Here is a 25330-nt window from a genome sequence, read left to right on the forward strand (position 1 = left end):
TTGGCAAAAAATATCCAATCGGACAATTTTCCATTTATTTTTTCGAAATTCTTTTAATTACGTTGAAAAATAAAATAAAAATATACAATTAACAACGATTCTTCAAGGTTTCTTCGTGCGGTATTCAATCTTTTTGGAATTCTTTATGGAAATAAACAAAGATAAATAGCAATTATTTTAATGGATATTTGTATTTCTATGAAGAAATAAAATATGTAATTGCTTAAGCTCTTTACTTATTATTATCTATTGGTTTATTTAAAGCTATTGTAACAGAAACTGTAATTGCTATTTTTTATATTTAATATTATCTACATCTATAAAAACTATACAAATTTCTTCATTATTTGAAACTATTCGCAATTTGATTTATAGCAAAAATTGTATAAAAATATTTTCAAAACAACCTTGGATCGTTTGGTATGTCAGTAAGTATTGTTATTTTGGTTGTGGCTCATCGAGCCCGTAGCGATCATCGATTAACATTCAAAAATCCATTAGCTTCAAGTGCTTTCACGCACCGGATTATCTATATTCCTCAAAATCCTTCCAGTTTAAACTAGAACAGTAAATAATTAATTGGCATTTCGATCACCGATTAATTTCTTACAAATCACTCAATTTGAATTTCATTTAGAAGTTTCCGACAAAACAATTTCAGTTTTGCGTTAAAGTACAACAAAACTGGAGTGGTTTAATCAACCAGATGTAAACAATTGTTGATAAACTGAAAACAAATATGAATTTGCATTATTATTAGTTTATTCTGAAAATATGTGCATTGTTTGCGTTTCTTTGAATTCGAATAGTTTTACAAAATATTACAATCCATTCCTCGTTTCAAAACAATTAATTTGGAATTTTATTGATTTATCTATGATATATTAGTGCTCGGATTGCGTCGAGTATTTCGATGCAAATAATCACTTTAATTAATAAACTTCTAATACCCTGAGCGCCAATTTCCATCTGCACGGATTTAACATGTGAACACCGAACTCTCGCGTATCCACAAGAGTTTCTCTACGTATTATCTCATCAAACCGAAGAGATTAAATCGCAGGATTTAAACCGAACGCAGATTCAATGAGAAATGCTCACATTTGCATTAGCAAATAATTTTATTGTAAACTTGTTTAAAATGAAATTATTTAGATTTTAACTTTTTAAATATTTTCTTTATTTAATTACAGAAATAGCGAATATTATATACAAATCTAACTATTTATATAACATAAATAATTTTATAAAATTTTATTGATTATTTTTTCAGATTTTTTTAGGATGTTGTTACTGTTAGTACTAAATTTCTAAATGTGACTTTTGATTAGTAAAAACAGTAAAATATTTATATTTATAAGTTAAAATTCATGATTGACATTGACATTCATATAAAATGTAATGTTGAACCATTGGTGCTAAGTATGTTGTAGTAGACTCAATAAATAAAGTAAAACCCTCTTTATTCTGTGCTTAAATAATTCGAAACGCATTCAAACTTAATGGATCATATGAACCAATTAAGATGTGCGTGTTTAGTTTCTAGCCAATTGCATAAAATAAAATTACGTCTGACCTTCACCGCATTTTCGAGGGTGGAAAGTTTTAATTTTTAAATTCGAACCAAATCTGATTCGCGTTTTCCCCTTCAATACATTTTTTCCTCGTATCGCTACTACTTCCACCTTCCTCTTTAGTGAACCTAAATCTTTGTTACAGCCGTCTTCCAGCCGTGCAACGTCCAAAGTTTTTCTCTCAGACAGATTTACAGCTTTTCTAGTTCTATATGAAACAAATCTAAACTTTCATTATTTATAGCATCATCATTATTATATACAGTTATTTTATGAATCTGATCTTTTAATTGTATTTAAACGTTATTTTATAGTGACTTTAATTAAATCGATAATATTTGGTATTATAATAAAAAAAAGTCTTATAGAAAACAAAAAATAATACGTTTAATCAAACATCAACGTATTTGAATATTTGACATTTCATGACAGCTAACAGTTGATACTCAATACTTAATTCATAACCATTTTAGGAATGTCGTTTACTAATTCACTATCAATAAAGTAAAAGAAAAAAACACCATTTACATTGTATTTCGCATACAATTATTCGGCCATTCGTCTTCATCCAAAATCCACCACGATCCAACTTAAGGTCGACCGCGTAATCCTCACGAGTTATTCGCTGGAATTCTTTCGTTCGCAAAAGAATTCTTACTTGTCTTTCCAGAGAAAGTAATGCACTTTATTTTTTTTTTCGTTCCTCGGGCAAACATCAATAATACTTCGACGAAATTCAATCAGTTCTTGTCGCTTTGTCTCAATTCTTTTGTTTTTCTCTTATACATTTTTCATTTTTCTATCAAACGTGAAAACGTGATTCTCGTTATATACTCTTTACAGTCACTTAATACAATTTATATTACAATTATTATAATATTTTACATCATTTTATTTGATTTTTTGTCAGCTTTTTAGAATATTTATTAAATAAATAAAAAAATTAAACAAAGTTGTTGCAATTTAATTTTTTTCATATTTTTTTTTTGGGGAATAGTAAATATTAACAAAAAATCCTGAATTTAAATTGAAAAACTTCGTATTACCTAAAATTAAAAAGAAAATATCTCCCTATTATTAAAATTAATATAATCGATATTAACAAAAATTAAAATAAAATGTTTTCTCGTCATTAGCAATTAAAATCTTAGAAAAATATAAAAAATCATTATTTTGTACTTCTAAAACATACATAGTTTTTAGCATGGTTTAACCTAAATAAACTCTTTGTTTTGCTCTCCTTCCGTGTTTTCCGTCGAGAGAAATGCGAAATATTTGGGACTTGCTAAAAGGCAAAATGAACTATGCCCTTTATGAATATTCAGGACGTCGTCGTTCGCTCAGGATCCTATTGGGAGGGTATCAAAAACGGACGCCCTAAAAGCCTTGTAGAATTTAATTATTCCCATAAATTCCCTGTATAATCCTCCAAGCACCGATTTATAGATTCAGACGTTGTAATTGATTCTAAAACTACAAACTACAAAAAAAAAAAAAAAAGTACGTGAGTTTTAAATTTAGCAAATAGATTCTATTTGTTTCTAATTTTAGAAAATTGTCTTATTAATAATTATAAAAATACCAACAGTTTTGTTGGATTATTAGCATTTAGTCGATTATCACTAAGTATCAATTTAATACATGATTAGCTACCAAATTGAGTAGGTGTAGATGCTTCTTATTGGCTGTAATAATTTATCGGAATTACGTTTCTTAGAGCTATGCGTGTTCATATTTCACAAAGTTCACACGAGCCACCTGCGATTAAGGCCATTATAGTCCTTAGGATTAGCGTTAATAATTCGGGAAAAGCATGTCTTATCCACCACCTCCGAGTCTCCGGGTGTGTGATAGACAAAAGTGTATATATTCATACGCACACGCTAAGTCGAGTTTCAGCGCTATGGAAACTATCGAATTCCCCTAAAAATACCGCTTCGCACCAAAATTTTCATATATGAATAAACAAAAATGTATTAACTTGATGAAATAAATTATATATTTATTTGCATGAAATACGGTTTTGCATATATAATTTCAATTATATACTGCATGACGTTTTTGTAATAATTAAAAAATATAAAATTTGCATACGAAATAATGTAATTATAATTATTTTTATTTATATAAATCATAAACAATAATTCCGCAGGTCACTTCGATAGAATTTTCTCAAAGTAAGTACCAACTGAAAGTAAATTAATGAGAATTATATTCTATAATAGATAACTTTTCCAAGTTAAGTTAATGATATTTTAATATACGCTTACCAAAACATAACATTCCTTTTAATGTACTTATTTCTTTCTATACTATATGATTATTAAGTTTACTTTTATTTAAAAATTTGAAACTTTTTTAGTTTTTAGCAAATTCATATAATTCCGAGTATATTAGTTTTAATTCTTTGAAATACAAATATAAATTTTAGTAAACAAAAGTGTTATAATTTTCAAATTTGTTGGATATGTAAATTTCACAAAATTTTATTATTTCAATTAATTTTATTTAAAAATATTATATTTTAGATAATTGCTAAATATACGTTATAAACAAATTAAATATTTTGAAAAAGTTTTTTTTTTTCGCGCGGAAAGACTTAGGTCGATAGCACTTTGGTTACAATTGTGACTAATAAAGATTATTATTATTTTTTTTTTAATATCCCAGTTTTTAGTAATTTACATTAAGTTCAGTATTTCAATTACTTGTTGAAATCAAGCAATCAATGAAGCGCAAGAAACAAAAAGAAAATAAGCAAAGCTGATAGGTTTTATTGGAATTCTTCGGATTTGGTCTATTTCAGAAAAGAGATTTACGCAAGTCGACCTCAATTTGTGTGAAACGTACTAATTGAGCGCCTCGAATAGCAGAAGAAAAAGGAAATCTTCGTTGCACAAGTGAAAACGAATATTGGTTTTACCATTCATTGGCAATTTACTTTTGGCGTTTCGAAAGACTCGATAATTCGACCATTTTTTTTTTCAATTAATTCAATACTTTGATTAATTTGTAACTTTATTTATTTGTTTAGTTTGTTATTTTTTAAGCAATAATTGCATATTATCTACGCAGTTAGTTGATTAATTTATATATTTATTTAATAAATTAAAAACAAATAGTAAAAGTAATATTCATTGGTTATAAAAATAAACTTTGACAATTCATATGATTAATTATGGCGTCGATAAAAACAGGAAAGCAAAATGGAATGATTATATTTCCATTTTGCGTTCATAATTATAAGTTATAAATATCTATAAAAACAAACAAAAAATTAATATATAATATATAGGTTTATAGAAAACGAAAACAAAACAAAAATAGATTGGTTATGTAACATTTGCAGTAGTTTTTTTTTCTATTAAGTTGGCTCATCGTTAACAGAAATAATGTAATTACAAATAGAACCATAAACATTTATAGGTTATAGAGAAAAAAAGACAACAAACGTCAATATTAATTGAGACAAAAAAAATGTTTATGTAATAATTGTAACAATTATTTTGTGAATCGCGTATAGTTTGGCTATTTCAAGCATGCAAAGGTTTTAAAAAGAAATATAAATATAATTATTTATAGGTTATGAATTTATGAATTAATTAGGTTAAACAAAATGGAAGAATTATTGAATTTTTGTATTTGTTTTGTATAAACTTAGCTCATCGATTAATTTATACGGATACACTAAAGTAAAAAAGAAACGGTAATAATGGATAGAACCATAAACATTTATAGGTCATAAAAATGAATGTTATTATTAATTGCGGTGGAAAAATGTTTGCTTACGTAATTGCGTTTTTTTTTGTGCGAATTGATAGCTAGGAAATAATGAAATAAAAAAAACATGTTTCTTTCGCCGTTCGATTCTTCCTTCGGGATATCCAGTTGGCCCTGCTTAGAGAGCCAAGATCAGGGAGATGTTACCATGGAGACAAAGAGCGTATCCATGATTAATTGATGGGGGTGCGTACGTTTTACGTTGCGGTTTCGTTTTAACGTCGGCTGTTAAGATTGTTTATTTATCTAATCTTACATATATATATATATAATACGTTTTTTTGTTCATTTTAGAGAGTCAACAAATGACGCGACTCGAGGACGCAAGCAGCAAATAGAGGGCTTTATTATTTGTTGTAATAAGCAAAGCCGATGTGTTCGTAGTGAATTAGCGGAAGAGAATTAACATCCGAAATAAAAAAAAACGTGTGTGGAGATTTAACGTGATTTAGTGTTGTGCCGTTAATCCTGCTGCTTCAGCTCCAGACTTTGTTATTGTTTCGCAAATATTCAGGATCCTCGTCCTTGTGGGATGTGTGTTTAGTTAGGGGCGAAGAAGAAGCAGAGGAAGTAGAACAAAGTGTTGGTGCGGTGTTGCAGTGTCGCGTCACAATGGGGTGCAAATTAGGAAAGTTGGCGCGCGGAAGTGGCGGCCGCGGATCGGGGATGCAGGATCAGGATCTGCCGCCGCCGGCGCCCACCGATCCCCGTCTTCCTCTCACCGCCAAGCAAAAGTACAACATGCTTGCATCCTGGAAAGGAATCAGCAGAGCTATGGAACCCACCGGTATCAACATGTTCCTCAAGTAAGTTCGATTTTGTTTTGTTCCTTTTATTTTCATTTACCGCAAAAGCCGTTGCATACTATAATCACCTGATGTTAAAGTTTTACTTTAATATTTAATATTTTGCATAGCAATATACAAATAAAAATATTAAAAAGAATACTAATAAAGAAGAAAACTTTAAAAGTTTGAAATAATTAAAATTTTGTTTATTAACGTCTTACGCCAATCAACTTACCTTTGTTCTATTGTACTTAATAAAAAAATAATTTAAATAAAACATGCTACAATATTAAGTGAACGATTTTAAATTAGTTTTCAGGTCTCAAAAATTATTTTAATATTTGAACTTTATTTTCAGCTTGAAAATGATCTTTAGCTATATATAAACATATTAAAAACTTGATTAATCTAATTTAGTTTATCACGAAATTATACAAGTCAACTCTACGTTATCATATATAATAATATTGATATTAAACTAAATGTAAATAAGAAAAAGAAAAGTATTGAGAAAACAATTAGTTTATATGTTTACAATTAACACATTTTTTATCAAAAGTGAGTTAGGAAATTAATCTTTTTTAATCACTGATTAGAATACTGTAGTTTTTTTTATAATAAATCATAATATAATTAATCTATTTGGGAATTACAAACTAAAATTATTTTATATTACATAGGTGAATATACGGGTTGTCATAAAAAAAGCGTTACCATTTTGAATGACCGCCATATTAGTTTACCTAATGATTATTTGTTTCCTCAATAATAAATTTATTTACTTATTTATCTAAAATCAAAATGTTAACGCTTCTTTTATCACACTCCTTATAAAGATAGTTAGACTTTTATCTTGGCATCCCTGATTATATTTTTTTGTTACCTTTTAACAATTTATCAAAATGTAACCTATCGGATTAACAGGAACCGTCTGATTATCCTAGTCGGTTGCTGTTCGGGGCATTCCTTCATCGGAATACACGTTTTGTTATGGTCTCGCACATAACCCAGACTGCAGTGACACCCATTTTGACAGACCACGCACTTTTCGTGTCTCGTCCGACAGCTCCTTCCGCAACCGCACATGAATTCCTCATTTTCAGGACAAGAAACTACTTCCTCCTCGTTCGCAGCTGAAACCTCTGCAAACAAACAAAGACGGAAGCAGAAAAAAATAAGTAGACGTTAACACGCGATGTTACAAAACTTTTCGTAACTCCTATTACCAAAATGAGGGTAATTTTCTAGTGGCTATAAATTGCATGAATTGATCGACAACTTACCTTAATAAAAAGAAAGAGAAAAAAAGTAGTAAATAAATAGATTTTGTTCATTCGAAACCACATGATAATATTTGATTAGTAAAACTAACGAAATAAATAAGTTTTGTTTTAATGAAATTTACCTTCTTAATTTTTTTTTTCGCTCAAGAAAACTTAGTGCGAAATGTTGGTAATCTGATCACAAGTCGAGATAAAGTTTTTTTTTTCATTTTGTTTTGGCAACATTAAAAGGGGGCATTTTTCATCAAGCTGAAAGCTTCTTCGGAGGAAGAGACTCATGACATGCCATAAGTAAAATAAAAAAAAAGGAGATGGTGGACTTCCGGTTGAAGCAAAGAGGAAATGCCTGTAAAGCACTCGGGCAAACTAGAAACTTATTTCGGTAATCGATTCTCAATATACACGCAATTTACGCGAAATACCTGCACTGTATATTTCTAATACAATTATTTTTCAAAGTCACTGTTTTTATTCATTTTTTTCATCACAGAATTATAACGAATTTCTTTAAATTAAAGCCGGAGAATGAATATAGACTATTTATAGAGAATAAATTACATAATGGCATGTATGTAAATCGCGATCATCTGGCTGATCGGCCGAGCTAAAAGGCTGCCTTCCGAAGGCTGTCAATAGGCAAATGAATAATTGCATAAATATTTAGATAAATGTTTGTGAATTCTCCCCTCCCCTACGGCCGACTTAAGTTGCTATAGAAATTCGTAAACAGTTTACTCCGATTGCGTAAACACAATAACCGATAATTTGCAAGCGATTTATGAGCTTGCGTAACGTTCCTCCATTATCATTTTTGACAGCTGTCAATCGTTAGCTTGTCATTCGTCGAACATCATTCAATGGACATTTATTTACCTTAAACCTAATTAGTTTGATGACTTCAATGACGCGGATTTAAAAAAATACATAGGATTTATATTTTGACAGCTGACAGCTGTCATTAAAATCAGAGCGAAAACGATTATACTGGCACGTCACGTGTGAAAACAATTGCGAAAGAATATGTATAAAATATATAGGAAAAAAAGTAAGGAATGGCGTATGGTATGGCGAACTAAATAATGGAACCGAATGAAATATGCATATAATGGTCTTTATGTAATCAGCGAGCATAATGAACTCGCACAAAAGTGTTTCGTCATGGAATTCAAATTAATATTATATTTTTTTTATCTTGTTATTATTATTATACTCCCAGACGAGAATGTTGTGAATTTCAATTTAAAAAACTTTATTACTTTATATAATAGGACAAGTGCTTCAGAATTGAACGTGCTGTTGCATATAAATTATGTTTGAGGCATACGTGTAATAGGCAACCAATGTTCCTTGCCAGCGGTAAAAGTTGTATAAGGAAGAAATTAATCATATTTTTTATAGAGCATTCATAATAATTTACGACCCAATATATTTTATCGCAATTTTATTTATATTTCTAACAACGATTAATGTCTGGAAGCAAATAACGAAATATGATGTATTAGGCAATCAAATTCATACGAATCAATGACCAGATTTGCATATAAGCTGAAAAATAGTATAAATTTCTTATTTTTTTTTGTTGCTATTGATTTAAGCTCTTCTAGATAATATGATGAACAGAATATGAATATCAATAACTTATTGTGTTCAAAATTGGGGAAAAACTATTTATGATAATTTAGATGGATTTTGGTAATAGGCAACCAAAGTAACTGAAATGTATGCGAATCGATGACTAGATTTACATGCCGGCTAAAAAAGTGGTATAAGTAAGAAATACATCACTTTTATGGATTTCCTAATACACTATATAGTTTTTTTATGATTATTATTTAGAATAATTATGATCATTTTTTTATTTACATTTTCATTTGAACCGAAACTAGAGTGATCAGACCAGTTCAATCAAAAATCGGAACGTGCTTCGGATTATTCGATGGATTTCATTTCTACCTCATTACTTTACATACAATTATCCCGAAAATACATTTCGAGGACACCGGGTCAACTAGCAAAAAATCCCGGAAATTTTGGACCATTAACTAAGTTATGGTATGAATTGAATATAAAAAAAATAATAATTTGCAATAAGTATTTGATAAATCTACAAGATAATGGATTTAACATTAATATATTACATAAGTCAGAGTAGAAAAAATGTTTAAATCGGAGAATTCCACTATGCTTTATTTTAGATCATTCGAAGCTTGCACAAATAAACAGTGCATGGAAATAGATTCGAACGTGTTCGAATTGATTTGCAGGATTCCTTTGAATACGAACTATTAAAAAAAAACAAGTGACTCGTATAAATTCTTGCAGATTCATGCATTGTATTTAATTTATTGACTTTTATATAATAATTAGGTATGTATAGAACAAGTAGTTAAAGAATAAAATAATATTACTATTCTATAAATTACCTGCTAGAACTTGCTATTTTATCAAACGCATAAGTTTTATTATTCTTATAAAACAGATATTAATATATGTAAGAATATCCTTAAATTTGAAATTGTTGATGAAAATGTTAGGTCTCCTAGAAGGAGATAAATTACGTGATTGTAAATAAATACTGACCTGTATAGTTTCTCCCGTCACCAGGAATTACCGAGAGAAACCTTTCATTCCTCCTGCTGCAATCCTCCAACAATCTGCATTCCCTCACTTTCTTGTCCAAGAAGAAGCCCGTCTGGCAGTAGCATCCGGGCTCGTATATCAAATACTGCAAAACGGCTTCCGGTTCGTCGCACGTCTGCCAATTCATGAACCAAAAAGAAAAGAATTCGTTTTCCCTGCACGCCCTCATCCCTGCACCAAAAGAAATTGTTATCATTATTGCAATATACCGTTTTGAAGCTTCTTAGTAACTAAAACTTACTTGGAACAAGGAACAACAGCAGCAGAAGAAGAAACCACAACCGATCGAATTCCATCTTCGTTTCGGTATAATTTTTTTGTTTTCTCTCCGCTTCTGAAATCCGATATTTATTTCATGTTTCTCTTTCGACCGGCTTCGTTCTGCGACTGCAGCAAACCTTTTGACGCACAACAAATGAAGCTGGTTATTAAGAAATTAACTGTTAATGTGTAATAACGCTCACGTTTTGAGATTCTAGTTGACTCGCACACTAACTAGCCTTGAATGCGTAAATTACGCTCCTTTGGATGCTTGCTCATTCCATTTCTTGTTCCTCCTTAAAAACAACGTTAAAAGATAAATAAAAGAATTTTTATTCATTAAAACATTAACACTTATTACTAAACAATAGCTCGAAGCTAGCAATAAGGAAATGAAAGTAAAAATTGTTCTAACTTCAAGTTGAATAAACCCCGCATATAATTAGCAATCCACACTTAGTTTGAGCGCATTTTTATATACTAATTACTTTCCAAATCTTGAAAGAATTAATCAGTTTTTTTTTAACTACTTTTTTTTGCTATGATAACTAACTAATAATATATAATTTATAAACAGCACAAAAAAACGAGCTTGACTGACGAAACAGAAACCCATTATTTAAATAATCACTTAAATTTCTCATCGTTACAGACTGATGTTTTCAGAATAACCAATAATTTGATACAACTTTCAAATAGATGGCGTTCGCCGGTTTCTTCAACTTCCTTCACTGCGTGTTACATCGTGTAATGGCCTCTTTAAGGGATAAATCGCTTAGCAAAAGATTGATTGATTCTATCCATCACATATATAATTCTACATCGATCACAGCATAAAAATCTTGTCATAAATCCTGTCTTGATTTGCGAATCCTTCTGAGATCGTTTGTTATACGAACATGTGCGAAGGCAAATTGAACTTGATACTTTATCGAACCCTCTTCCTCAACATTAACATTGATGACACAATTTTTTATCTGTTAAATTGACAGTTTTCAAAATGAATTTATTTGGTAACTGCCAACTACCAATCTTATTGAATCAAATCGAAACAATTCTGTAACAATTGGAATTTATATCATAATTATCAAACTGTCAAAAGCACAACTTATATAATGTGTTGCCTAGATCAGGGTTACCCAAACTTTTCCTGCAACGGAACACTTTGTAAAACCTGAAATTTACAAGGAATACCTTATTTATTTTGCAGGGTAGATAATAACACATAATCAATAAGATTTAAATAAAAACAAGAAAAACATTTATTTAGTAATTATTTCTTTCTAGGTTCTCACGGAACATCTATTAACATAGTTTAAAAAACCAAATATGCAGAGATAAACAAAATAATTATGTACTTAAAAAAGTTGCAAAATCAGATCTTAATTTGGCACTTTTTATCTGTCAAATTAAGAGTCTCAGTAATTTAAATTATTTAATATTAACTATTCAGAAGTATCAAAAAGAATAAAAGAATTACGTACATAAAGGGATATTATCGAATCAGATTTTTGTGACATAATTTTTTCAATCTGTCAAATTGACATCTTTCATAATGCGTTGTTGCTGTTCAACATTAACTAAACAAAAAAAGTATCAAATATTATATAGATATGTTATTTACATTTCTGAAACACAAGATAAACTAATCCATATGTTAAGCAATTTATTTTTTTCATATTTCATTTATTATTCACAGAGGTACAAAAGGATTATCCATGCATACGTAATTTATTAATCTATGACTCACATTTTGCCGTAACTGAATAACAAATGCATAAAAATAGAAGAAATAAATTAAAATTCAGTAAATGTGAATCAACAATTAACAATTGCACAATTAACTTTAAGCATACATCTTAATCTTTGAAACAAAGGTAACAGTTTTTTGGTAGTTTTACGACAAAGCGTTGTACACATTTTTATTCATTTTAATAAATAATTACTTTTATGTTTACTTTTATTCCGATATTCGTGTTATTCATGATATACGTAGTAGTGGGAAAACAGTATAAAAACCTGAAGTTGTTATTGTTAGTTTTATACAAGTGGATAAAATGAAAATCATCATCCTCACCGTTTTGTGCTTGTGCACTTTGACTATGTCTTCAGGTACGTTTGAACTATTTACTTTGTAAAAATGCATTTTATTTGATTAATTTTGGTAAAGATGAATGCGGTGCGAACGAAAGCATCAAAGAAGGTGGATTCGAATGCAACAATTGCTTTAACGCCGCTTGCGTTCGTTGCGCTTACATTAAAAAAAGGGGCTGTTATTGTAATGACGATTCCATAAGGCTTAATGAAACGGACAGAACTTGCGTTAAATACGAGGATTGTCCAGGTGAATTATTACATAACAAAAACAAACTTAAGTGTAAATTATAATATTCTTTGTTTAAGTTTGCGAAAATTGCCCGTGCGCCATCAATCGAGGCAACAAGATTACAAACTGAGTACAATTGTTGGACTGATTCAATTTAATTTTTTTTTTTCAGTTTTCATGGATTAACTTGTACAAGAATATTGCAAATTTGATTAATTTTATATATTTTTTTTTAATTTTGTCAATAAATTAACAACAAAAAATTTCATGTTTATCATAGTATATTTTTATTTCGTAGCATAAATATACATAATAAATTACTACGTGACGCAAACTTTTTTTTCGCTGTGCATCCGCATAGCAATTAGCAAATTGCTCCGAAACAAAGGAAACATTTTTTTTGGATTGTTCTGAAACAAAGCGTTTTCCGCATATCTTTCTTTATCTACTTTGGTAAATATTTACCTGGGTGTATGTGTATTTTTATATATTTCTTTATCGGAAGTGGTGGGAAAACTGTATAAAAACCTTGGCAGTTGGTTGTTAACCTTAATCAGTGGACAAAATGAAAATTATCATTATCGCCGTTTTGTGCTTCAGCGCTTTGGCTTTGGCCTTTGGTAAGTTTAATCTCGTGTTGTTTCTCCGGTGAAAATTGCAATTTATTATATATTTTGTAAAGAAGAGTGCGGTCCGAACGAGAGCATTCAAGACGGTGGAATCGAATGCAACACTTGTTTTAACGCCCTCTGCGTACGTTGTGCTTGGATTCCAGAAAAAAGGTGTTTCTGTGATGAAGATTCCATAAGACTTAACGGAACGAACACACCCTGCGTTAAACGCGATGATTGTCCAGGTGATGATTATTACATAAGTAAAGTTAACAGCATATGAAACTGTTCTCCGTTTTAGTCTGCGAAGGTTGCTCGTGCGCCATCAATCAAGGCCGTCGGAAACCCAAGTACTGAGTGGGATGAATCAATCTATCTCTTGCGCAACGAATTAAATTAGTTGTATTAGTTTTCGAACGTCACTCAATTTAATTACTTATTTTTCCAGTTTTTTATGCTACCAGACACCTTTTTTAAATTGTAATCAATGTAATATTATTTTAAACTTATCGTTAGTTAACAAATGATTAATAAAAAATATAATAACTATTATTTTTTCTACTTTAGTGTAACGCTTTTGAAACATTGAGCTAAACTAAGTCGTCGTTTCGTTTTATCAACTGCATTTTCTTTCCCGTTTTTTTGTTCGTGGTTAATCTATTTTTTCATATTTTATTATTTTGTTATCCGTGATATTTGGGAGAAAAGAAAGGAGCTATAAAAAAACTCAAAGTACGTGGATTTTATCCTGTCATATGTAAAGCCAACGTAAATAACGAAGAGTCCTGATTCCGGTCCGTTCGGCGTTCTCGCATTTTAGCGTTTCTTTCGGGTAAGCGAAATCCGAGTAAATCCACTGTATTCCGCATATTCTCCGCTACCGTAAATAATTGACTTTAAACCCATGTATTCTTGTTGGATTTCATTGTTTCAATTTACTTATTTTTTTCTCTAAAAGCAATGAATAGTTAAATAGTAAAATCCTAAAATATATTTACATTTAATATTGAGCATTGACCATTTATGGAAAATCAGATATGTGATAAAAAAGGCAATACAATAGATGCGGATATTCCTTCCGAATATGTATCAAAAATTGTCCAAACTTTTGTTTTGAAAAATGAATTCAAACTTAAATCCTTTGTCAATTCAAGCACAGTGTTATCGTGGGTTTTTACTATCAAACTTTTGGAGATGACATTGAATTAAATATTTTATATGTTCTTTATAGAATTCACAATTATCTGCAATCATTTGAAAATATTTTGGAAACATCTGGCACGGAAAATATGTTGTGGAGAAGATATCTATATGATTGATTCTAGAATTTAACAAATGTGTCAATCCGATTAGGTTGGGTTAATTTATATATTATGAAAAAGCAAAGGTTATATGACAAATTAATAAGATAACTTAATGTCGTTTAATATTTCTGAGATTATCGAAATTGACCACTTTTATATTTGGTTGAATGAAAATCAACAATTTGCATTTAGGGAAATGCGGTCCGAATGAGAGCGTGCAGGATGGTGGATACGACTGCATAGATTGCATGCAAGCTCTGTGCGTTCTGTGCCAATGGAACCAGGAGAGGAAATGTTACTGTGATCCTGGTTATATGCGGGTCAGTCACAAGAACAGGACGTGCGTCAGGAACGAGGACTGTCCAGGTGACAATCAATTTACGCGATAAATCAATTCATTAAAATAATCCTTTCAGTTTGTGAAGGTTGTCCGTGTGCCATCAATAGAGGATACTAACCCACAATTCTGTTCCAGTTTCATTGATAATAACAAAACCAAATATATATAAATATATATCAAACAATTGTTTACTTGTTTTATTTAAAAGAAAAATATTCATGAACTCACACACATTCGCAAATACAGACAAAACCACACAAACAAATATATCCTCATTGAATATGAATTTAAATTCCTAAAATAAAACTAGTCCTTCACAGATTCATGGAGAATCATGAATCCTCGTTCTTGGTAAATAAATTAACATGAATAATTGAAGGAATATTAATTGCTTGTGTATATTATACAGAAAATTTAACAAATCAATAATTCAATTGAAAAGCACGCTTCACATTGGAATGTTATTGACATAATATGAAGGAAAAAGTATGTTTTTTTTTGAAAAAGGTACATTATCAATATTTTTCGAATTCTTTTTCTCCTAACTAAACCTTGCCAACTAGCTCATAAGTGTATTTTTTGTCTCTTATTTCTTATGCATATTCCACCTAGCATTTAATTTTTTTTCTTTTACACATGTACAAGTTCCCCCGTTTTTTGTACTGACTAAATGAGTGATATCTCACATCTACGCCATTCCACAACAACAAGCCACCTCTTTTTACATTAATTAAAGCTAAAGCTCTCCAGCCAAGGTGTTACTATCCCATACCAATTGATTATAAATAGCGCATGCTCTTTTGTCACCTTGATGGAGGATGCATGCTGATTTGAAGTATTTGCAATGTTGACTCCTTTTCCGTCGGCAATCCAATTTGATGGCTCCTGGACTCGTGCATCATTATACACGTTCTATTGTTGTCATGGCACTATCGGATTGCACGACAGAGTTGCAGTCTTGCAAACTGTAATTGTCGGGGAATCGATGAGCATTTTGTGAGAAGGATCCGTCCATTCCGTGACTTTCATCCAGATTAAACACGAAATTGTCTTCGATTTACAAAATCCCTGAATAATGGATTTTTACTCACCCTTTACATAAAAATCACAAAGAACCTTTAAGACTCTCATTATTATAGCTTTGAAAATAAATATGTTTTTTTATTAAGCTTTCATATTTATTCAAATTGAATAAATATCAAAATAAAGAGTACCCAGTACATAGCCTTGTAGTAGATTCAATCAAAAAATGTTGTTTTATTATATTAGCATTTGCTTCGTTTCACCAAGAAACGCTGTTTTCGATGTGCTTCCTAACATCATTAGAGTAATGAGGTTGTTTTCGATGTTTCCAGTTTACTGATTCTTCCGTTTGTCTATTATACATGCTTGAATACGTTTTGATGCATTTCACATTGACTTTCAAAACAATATTCACTTCAATACAGGCATATTGAAATATGTGTCTTGAAAAAAGAATTGAACAAAACGTTAACTCTTTTTTATTCAAACTCATTGCTTCATATAGTAAAACTATTTTTTTTATTATAAATTATATATTAGCAATAAAATTAATTATTTTATAACTTGATATATGTGTTAAAACAATTCTATTAGAAATACGTATAATTAGTTTGATCTCAATTGATAATTAAGAAAAATAAATAGTTGATTACGTAAAATTTGCGTATTGTAAAAAATAACATAAGTTTAAACTGAATAAAATTTCCTATAAGTACTAACTCGCATATATGTTAAGTGAATTGTCAAACAAAACGTATTATTTCTTTCAGGAAACTATATTTTTATTGTACAGTTCTATTGGATTTTATTGAACCACAAGCAAAAATTGTTGGAAAACATTTAAATTTTTCAAATTGATTTAAAATTTTTGATATGGCGAACTATGGCTCTGAGTTGGTCGACAAGCTGCGACTCGCTGCACGAAAGTGAACCTGCGGAATCTTCCTCCATTCACGAAGAAGTTCTTTCTTGAGCACACCAATACTCTTGTATTTTTTAGTTCTGAAATTGGCTTGTTAAATACCAAGAAGTCGATCGGATTTGCATCTGGTCACCGTGAAGGCCGAAATTAAGTTTGGAGCGTTTTCTCTCAGCCATTGTTGGTTTGTCTGATGGTGCATAATGTTTTTCAAACGTCCACTGATTTTGACTGAAATGTTTTGGTTATTCATTACTGTGACGCATTAACCTTGACGCCACGGTCCAAAAACATCAACGGAGAACGTTGTCTCATCAGACAACAGCTTCTTCGCTCTATCTAGCTTAGTTTTTTAGAACATAGGTGAAATCTTGCCCTTTTTGATATATTTCACATAGTTCACTTTGAGTATTCGTTGCATGGTTATTTTAGATATGTTCAACTGAGTAGCCATTTGTCTTCCACAACGTGGCGAATGTTTTATTCTCATATAATAAAGTACACAAACGAAATAATAAATATAATAATGGTCGGAAATGAAATTATGAAGGACGTTCTAATCGAAAATGTTGTTTGCGATTAGATTAGGGCAGGAATTTCATTAAAATTAATTTACGTGCGCCCTAAATTCTTGAACAACCCAAGATCATTGCATATTTGCGGTAGTTCTGTACTGTTGATTAACGTCTACGTGCTTAAAATTGAAACACCCTTTTCCATCCTGTTTCCATTTATTTTGTTTGTTTTTTCTATTCCCTTTAGTTTACTTGCACTAATAGTTTTGCGCCATTCGAACCGAAAACAAATTAATTCGAACCGCTCCGACGTTATAATCAAATTACAAGCGACAGATCGTTTAGTTTATTTATTAGTGTGCGAAATTCGTTTCTGCAAATTTAATTGTAGTTTTGTATTTAATATATTTTCATCAAGCTGCATTTAACAAAAACATTTGAAAATGCAACATTTCTAATAGAATCATTTTAATTTATTAAAAAAAAGAATTCACTAAACTTTATTTCTTAAATATTTCTTAAATAATATTCATTTATTGGCCAACTACCTACAAAGAAAATTACAAATATACGAAATGTATATTCATGAAATTTCGAAAGAAACCGAACCAGATATAATAAAAAAAAGATCATTTGATCTTCTTTCGGTCTTAAAGAAGTAATCAAATTTTCATTCTCACTGGGCACACAAAAGTCGCTTATAAGTACAGTGAAAAATAAAAATACTACAAAATTGTATTAAATAAATAAGTTAATAAACAGTAAACACACTATAAAACAATACACGTTAAATAAAATAATTCGATAACCGAATAAGTAAATAAATAGTACGTATTAAATATCGAAATAAAGTTACAATAATGGAAGAACACTGAGACCAAACGATTGAAAAACTACAAACAAGTAAATACGTGCTAAAACATCGCCACATTATTACTGGCTCTGTAGCAATATCTCACGATATATGCTGTTTATATTACGCTCTGTCATGTTAAAGTAGCGCATGATGATAATGCCACCGATGACACAATACGTAAAACTCCGCTTAAAGCCTTCCAAATATGCAGGGAATTTGTTAAGAGACCACGATTCCACACATTCAGATCATTGACAATTGTCACCAAAGATACTGTTGTGTCCAACCGTTATTATTACAATTATTATTATTAATATAGTGTCTCTTAGTCGCCATATTATATATAAACATCAGCATAAAAGGAACCTTCACCGTGAGACCGATTGTAACATTCCTCCTTATTTTCAACTGGGAACCAGACGCAGAATAGGCAGTTTCATCGAGACCAGCTACTGATAAGAACATCGCTCATATTTTCAACCAATACCCACTAACCAACCTGGATGTCCTTCCAAACCATATACAAAACGTGCGCAGGAGTTCTGAATCCTTTGAATCCGTCAAGCATCAGCCTAACCATACATCACATGCCCATAATTAAAAATAGATAAGACAAGAGACGCACATAGAACGTTCACGTTCCTGCTCAGAACAGAACGATTCATGTATACCAACTTGAGACCTGCGAAAGCCCCATCTAGAAGAATTGTTTCTAAATCTAAAATCTGGCTCTAAAAACAAAACCAAGATTACTTATCTTATTCGAGAACCCGACCGTCCAACCGTTCATAGCAATGATCATTCACTCCGTTACTATGCGTCTGGACCTGATAGGTCCGAAAACCATTGCGGCCGTCTTACTATGATTCAATCAATGTAACCTAATTTGAAAATAAATAATATTGTTAATTTCTTAAATAACAATATTACTTATTTTGCATGCATTAAATTTCAAAAAAATATATTTACTTAAGACCTAAAGTTAAAATTAATTAAGTGATATATAAGTTCCATACATCACATAATTTAATCCTATAAGCTAATTCTTAGAAAGGGCTGTTATAATTATATTTAGATTATTAATTCACATGAATTATTTATATGTATTGGTAGGTGTTATTACTTTTAATCTACTTAAGTAATCAATAAATTAAATTTGTTTAATAATAGTTAAAGAAGAAAACTGTAAATAATAATATTTTTATTGCCCAATAATATGCATATTTAAAGAGTTGTGCAAATTTAATTAATATTATAAATTAGACGAATTGACTCGAATCATAAAAAAATATTTGATTTTTGTCTGAATCATAAATTAGAGTTAATTTTCATGTGAAACGCGTGTTGACGGCGCAGGCGCAATTGTGGAATCCGCCACGATGACAAACTGAAATTTAAAAAAAAAAATACAAAAACAAAATTATAAAAATACATCAACACAACTTTGAAACTTGTTTCAAAATACACTTCTACATGAAAACAATTGAAGTAAATTGAAAAAAGTATTTGTATTAAAACAATTTAAGTGCATTGTTTCAAAAAATAGCAATTGAAGATGGAAATTTAGAAAAAAAAAACTATGTTACCTGGACAATCGATACGTTTGACGCAAGGTCCTAGTTTGTCTCCTCTTTTAAATCCGACCCTGATGTATCCAGTTTTGCAGTAGCAGCCCTCCATCTTCCTCAAGAAACAATTGTTCGAGCAGTGAGCATTGAAACAGGTGCCGCACTCCATGCCTTCAGCCATATAGGTCTCATTTTGGGAGCATTCTGCAATTATTAATTAAATAAAAAATGTATTCTGTACGAGAAAAAAAACATTATTATAAATTAGACTTACCTTGGGATGCGACCAAAACGACTGAGATTATCAGAAGAGAAAAAGTGATCAAACTGAGACGGCTCATCTTGCTTTGTGTCCCGTCTTTGCATCAGCTTGTTCCTATTTATACGCTTGCTCCTCTCAAAGCCCCCCTTGATTTATGTAATACGTAATAAAACCTATTTAAACAAGCGTTGATAACCGTAGTACACAAGCATTAATACCAGCAACAACATAATTGTTTTTCTCGTTAAAATGTAAAAAAAAATAGAAAACGTTCAGGTAAATGACAACAGTTCGAAAAACGTTGATTGCTTAGGCGAAATTTTTAATCACTTTTCTTTGAATATACAATAAAAAACTATGCACGAAGGTTAATGTACTTGCTGTTTGCTCTCATTAATTTTTGTGTGTGTGCGATGGTTTACAGAATCTTCCTAGTTTTAGAAGATTTTTGGAGATGGTGATATGATTCATTATTTAGGTCACCAGCGACGAGTTTATTTACTTTCCTCGAAGGTTAGATATGAAAATTCGCGTAATTTCAAATTTAGCATTGTTTGCTCAGATAAGTACCGCACCGACGTTGACGTTCTCTTTGTTGTTATTGCTGAAACTTGCTTTGTTGATAAACAATTAAGGGGATTTTACGACGATTACGTGCAATTCGTAAATCTTTATATACCATTTATAATATAATACTGCTCCCAAAGTGTGGTACGCGTACGCATGTACTCCCATCAAACTCTTCCCGTCCCCAAGGGGGCAGGGAAGAGTTTGATGGGAGTACACGCTGTTGTTGCATGTGCAACAAGCAGATTACTTTTTTCAATAACAAACATAGAAAAATAAGTCCATGAATCCATTGATATTTTGAAAATGTTATGGCGTTTGCTAGATATGAAAAATATCAAGAAAATCATGATGACAAGTAGTCATACTTAGATTATTTTTCATACCGATGTATGAATTCTAAACCAATTATTACACATGAATTTCATGTTTTTATTTTATGTTTCATGTTTATTGAAAAATAAACATAAGGAGTGTACTTTAACATCATTCTGGTTGTAAATACAACATGTGTATCCAGTTTGAATATACAAAGTCCTGAAATACAAAATGCAAGATTTTCAAACTTTATGTCAATATGAAGTTGCTTTTTCAACATTTGTAGGCATTAAGTATACCGTATCTCAGATTAAAATAAACAACCATAGAATTAAATTATGATGATCTGTTGTCTCAACTTAAACAATTTCATCTTTATTATTGATATTAATGAATGTTATTTATAATGTAACTTTTATTTATTTTATTTATATTTTATTAGGAATTAATTTTATTTTTCGTTTATTATTATTTTGTTTATGTATTAAAAAGGAAAAATAAATATATTTTGATTGCTATTAAAGTGTATACAATTTTTTTTTACGAGCGATACTCAGTGGAAATGACGAAAATTATAGAAGGGGTACACAGATGTCAAAAGTTTGGGAAACACTGATTTAAAGAGTTTATAGTTGTTGTTGGTATTGACAATCTGTCAAAATATTATATATTATATTAATCACCTTCAATATAATTTAAAATTAGTTGTTTTTGATGGTTTTTTTTTGTATCAGGTGTAAAATAGTTAACAATAATTTTAAATCAACACGTTCTGATTATTTTTAGTTAATTTCTTGTTTTTTTTTTCTAATAATAAATAAGAATTAAATCTTGTGCATATTTTATTGAATAAGAAAAATATCAATTTCCAAAAGAATCTCTATTATAATATTAAAGATTACAATGAAAAGCTGCAGACAATTCACCTTAACAACCAACAAATTATTATTTTCTCAAAATTGCTCAAAACTCCATATTTACATATTTAAACTAATATTATAATGAATAAACTTTAAAAACGTATATTTTTTTCAGCAAAAAAAGATAAAAACGCATAAAAGATAATAAAGTATTATATGTGTATGCCTTTTGCATCTGAACTAATTTAAAGAACAAAGGTGTAATTTCAATTAGATTAATAGTAAATAAAATTAAATTTTTAGACTACAACATTTATTTTTTAATTAGCAACACTTTTTTCAGATGCTTAGTCTTAGTAGTTCGGATTTATTCGGTAGAATTATTCGCAAGCATCGCGTGGAACGCATTCGCCTTTAGAGTTTCTCCAATAACCAGGTTCGCATTCACAACATGGTACGCAACCTCTAGGATGATTTCTGGGATTAATTTCCGCTTTTTCGATAGTTTTGCCACACATAACGGGGGGTGATGAACATTTGACTCCGCAGGGACTGAAATATTCGTTAGGTCCGCACGCAGGTTTAGAATCTGAACGAAAAAAGAAAAAGCAAAAGGTAGAAGCAATCAGCTAATAAAAACTCACTTATTTTTTAAAATTGATATAACCTCAACGGCATTGTTAACGAAAATGATTCCGCATCTTTTTATGCAAGTTGACAATTATGAAGAGGCAATTATGTTTATGACCTTAATGTCAAGAAGTGCAGAAATGATCGCAAATCAAAATATGTATTTTTCTTTATGTATAATTGTTTTATTTTGTTTGAACTTTTATAATAGAATTAAAACGTTCTCGTCTCCACTTATAATTACAATAAAACAGATTAATTGAAAAAAAAATGTAGACATTATCTTGAGTTGTTGACTCTGACAATAGTACAAAAAAAGAGACAATAGCACAAAGCCTACCAAATACGTATAAATTTAAAATGCATAATTAATGTCGAAAATGTTCCTAAATAAGAGGAAATAACTTACATAATCATGTTGAATGTTAGATTAGTTGGGTTTTGTGGATACAGGTTATGTCAAATATTGGTTAGTTTAGATCAGTGGTCGGCAAATCTTGGCTAGTCTCTTTGGGCTCTTGAGTGCGGATCTGCCACAAATGAGCACGTTTCATTCAATTTCCAAACCTGATGAAACATTGCCAAATGTGAATTTAGTTCACAGCTCCAAGACCTGGAAAAGGAATACATGACGATTTTTAATACCTGAAAGAACTAGCGGTGCCTAAAATTTAAAACAAAAACATCAAAAACTGACTTACCCAAACTTTTCAAGGATATTTAATGTGATTTCAAAGAATTTGAAATATGAGGGAAGCTTTTCTAATCTGGTTTTAGGAATTCAGAAGTAACAAAACGACTTTGCGAAAAAAAAAACTATAAATGTTATTGTAACATAATATAATTAAATTTTTCTTCGTTTAATGTTGACATTGGTAACTTTGAAATGCAATTGCTGGATTTAAATACAAAAAATTGTGTAGCTCTAAAATATGAACTTAATTCACAGCACAAGTGGTCTGCTTTCAATGACCTGGAGAAGGAAGACTTGATGATTTTTAACACCTAGGATAGTACTCCTGACTCATATGTTCAGTTGGAGAAACTAGCGTTTGCTGTTCTTTCCCTTTTCGGTTCTACATATTCACGCAAACAATATTTTTCAAGCATGAACCTTATCAAGAGTAAATGATGAGATGAGAACCTGGAATCGTACCTAAAATTAAAAACAACAACATACAAACCTGATTTAACCAAGGAAACGCAAAGCCATTGTTAACATTAAGTGTTTGTCATGATTTAATTTGGAATATTGATATCAAGGTTTATTCAGTGTACCTATAATTTAATTAAGAAAATTTAATGAAAGTTTATTAAATTAATAAACAGTGTACCTACCTACATAGCTTAAGTTTAAGATATTTGACTCTCAAAAGAAATATCAATCTGCACTGTTGATATTTGGCTGTTTAAACGTAGTTTAATTTATACAAAGGCTTTTTATTTAAAAAAATAAACTCTTAATTAAGCAATTTATTTTCGAAACTTTCACAATTTCTATTTATAGACTGTTAGATTTGTTTGTTGTGTCTAGCAAAATTTATTAATAGTTTATGCATGTGCACTCCATTCTTGTTTTTATAATCCAAGAACCATTCGATTTCGATTGTTCATAGAAATCATTAGATATTTCATTATTATTTTCATTGTTAACTTATTGCTTATTCATTAATAAAAAAATCAATATGTTATTTTTTTTAATTATTTTAACTAGGCTTTCGAATTGCCCCCTTAACAATCAAATTTCCTTCCGTGAGGCGTGGGCCCCTTGTTGGGAAACATGTATCCTTTCAAAACGTACAACATTTTTGTTAGGAATATGAATATGATGGACCACTCATATGCCAGTCCATCAACAGAGGGCGCTGCATGGACGGGCACTACCAACTGCAGGACTTACATTACCAACTGAAGTACCGAAAGCGATGAGGAGACTTATGCCGATTCCAAATAATAAATTAAAATATGTAAAAGATTCAATATTATATTTCTTGTTTAGCTGCAATAATTTGAAGAAGGAAGGTGTAATTTCAATTATATTTAGAGTAAATAAACTGAAACATGTAGTTATTTTCACTGAAACATTTAATTTATACGTAGCAATATTATTTTTCAAGGTATAATCATAATAGTCCGGATTTATTTGGTAGAATTATTCGCAAACTTCGGGTAAAACACATTCACCCTTAGAGTTTCTCAAATAACCATTGTTGCAAACACAAGTTGGTCTGCAAACTGTAGGACAATATTTGGGCGGTGTGTATGGTCCGATAATTTTGCCACAAATAGTGAGGGGAGGTGTACATCCGCTTCCGCATTCAATGAAATATTCGTTAGGTCCGCACGCATGTCCTAGTTCGGAAAAAAGAAAAGAAAATGCAAGAATTGGTAGCAAACAGCACTTTAAAAAAATTACTTATTTTTGAAAATTCAAATAACCTCAAAGTTATAAGAATGGTAGTTAACGAAAATTATTCCGTTTCTTTTAAGAACACTTAAATAATATATGCACATTTTATCCTAATGCTATCACAAATTGAAGAGACAATAACGTTTTTTTTTTCAATAGCTGACTTCTAGATATGCAGAAAAACTGCAAATCAAAATTGTAAATCTTTTTATGATTATTTTATACAATTTGTTGACTTAAGAACATTGAAACATTTGTGAACTTCATTGATAAAAAATGTATATTTTTTATGTGAATTTTTAAGGTATAATTAAATCAATATATTACAAAACTAAATGAAAAATGTTTAATATTATGTATTACCAAAAGATGTTGAAGTAGCCACCACCAGGAGGAAGCAAGCGAAAACGACGAGAAGTTTCATTTTGTTTGTAACTCGAAGAAATTTGAACTCGATATAGACTTGAAACGTTCCCGTCTTTATTTATAGTAGAC

General features: G+C 30.2%; 3 protein-coding genes across 3 annotated transcripts; all 3 read right to left on the bottom strand.

Moving 5' to 3' along the window:
* Positions 1–6801: 6801 nt before the first annotated feature.
* Positions 6802–10652, bottom strand: LOC108569836 (inducible metalloproteinase inhibitor protein-like). Its single transcript, XM_017931543.1, has 4 exons — positions 10530–10652; positions 10307–10463; positions 10006–10236; positions 6802–7284 (listed from the first exon to the last, which is right to left on the bottom strand). Exons 2-4 carry the CDS (start codon positions 10359–10361, stop codon positions 7052–7054), a joined length of 519 nt encoding a protein of 172 aa, XP_017787032.1. The 5' UTR covers positions 10362–10463; positions 10530–10652; the 3' UTR covers positions 6802–7051.
* An 8798-nt stretch (positions 10653–19450) lies between these two features.
* LOC108569838 lies at positions 19451–20279 on the bottom strand. Its single transcript, XM_017931546.1, has 3 exons — positions 20063–20279; positions 19807–19992; positions 19451–19607 (listed from the first exon to the last, which is right to left on the bottom strand). The coding sequence occupies exons 1-3, from the start codon at positions 20127–20129 to the stop codon at positions 19549–19551; spliced, it is 312 nt and encodes a 103-aa protein (XP_017787035.1). The 5' UTR covers positions 20130–20279; the 3' UTR covers positions 19451–19548.
* Positions 20280–24492: 4213 nt separating this feature from the next.
* On the bottom strand, positions 24493–25283 carry LOC108569837 (chymotrypsin inhibitor-like). Its single transcript, XM_017931544.1, has 2 exons — positions 25199–25283; positions 24493–24777 (listed from the first exon to the last, which is right to left on the bottom strand). Exons 1-2 carry the CDS (start codon positions 25257–25259, stop codon positions 24578–24580), a joined length of 261 nt encoding a protein of 86 aa, XP_017787033.1. The 5' UTR covers positions 25260–25283; the 3' UTR covers positions 24493–24577.
* Between the last annotated feature and the right edge of the window lie 47 nt (positions 25284–25330).

Source organism: Nicrophorus vespilloides, unplaced genomic scaffold (genome assembly GCF_001412225.1).
Source record: "Nicrophorus vespilloides isolate i.1.1-1 unplaced genomic scaffold, Nicve_v1.0, whole genome shotgun sequence".
In the NCBI taxonomy this organism is placed as follows: domain Eukaryota; kingdom Metazoa; phylum Arthropoda; class Insecta; order Coleoptera; family Silphidae; genus Nicrophorus; species Nicrophorus vespilloides.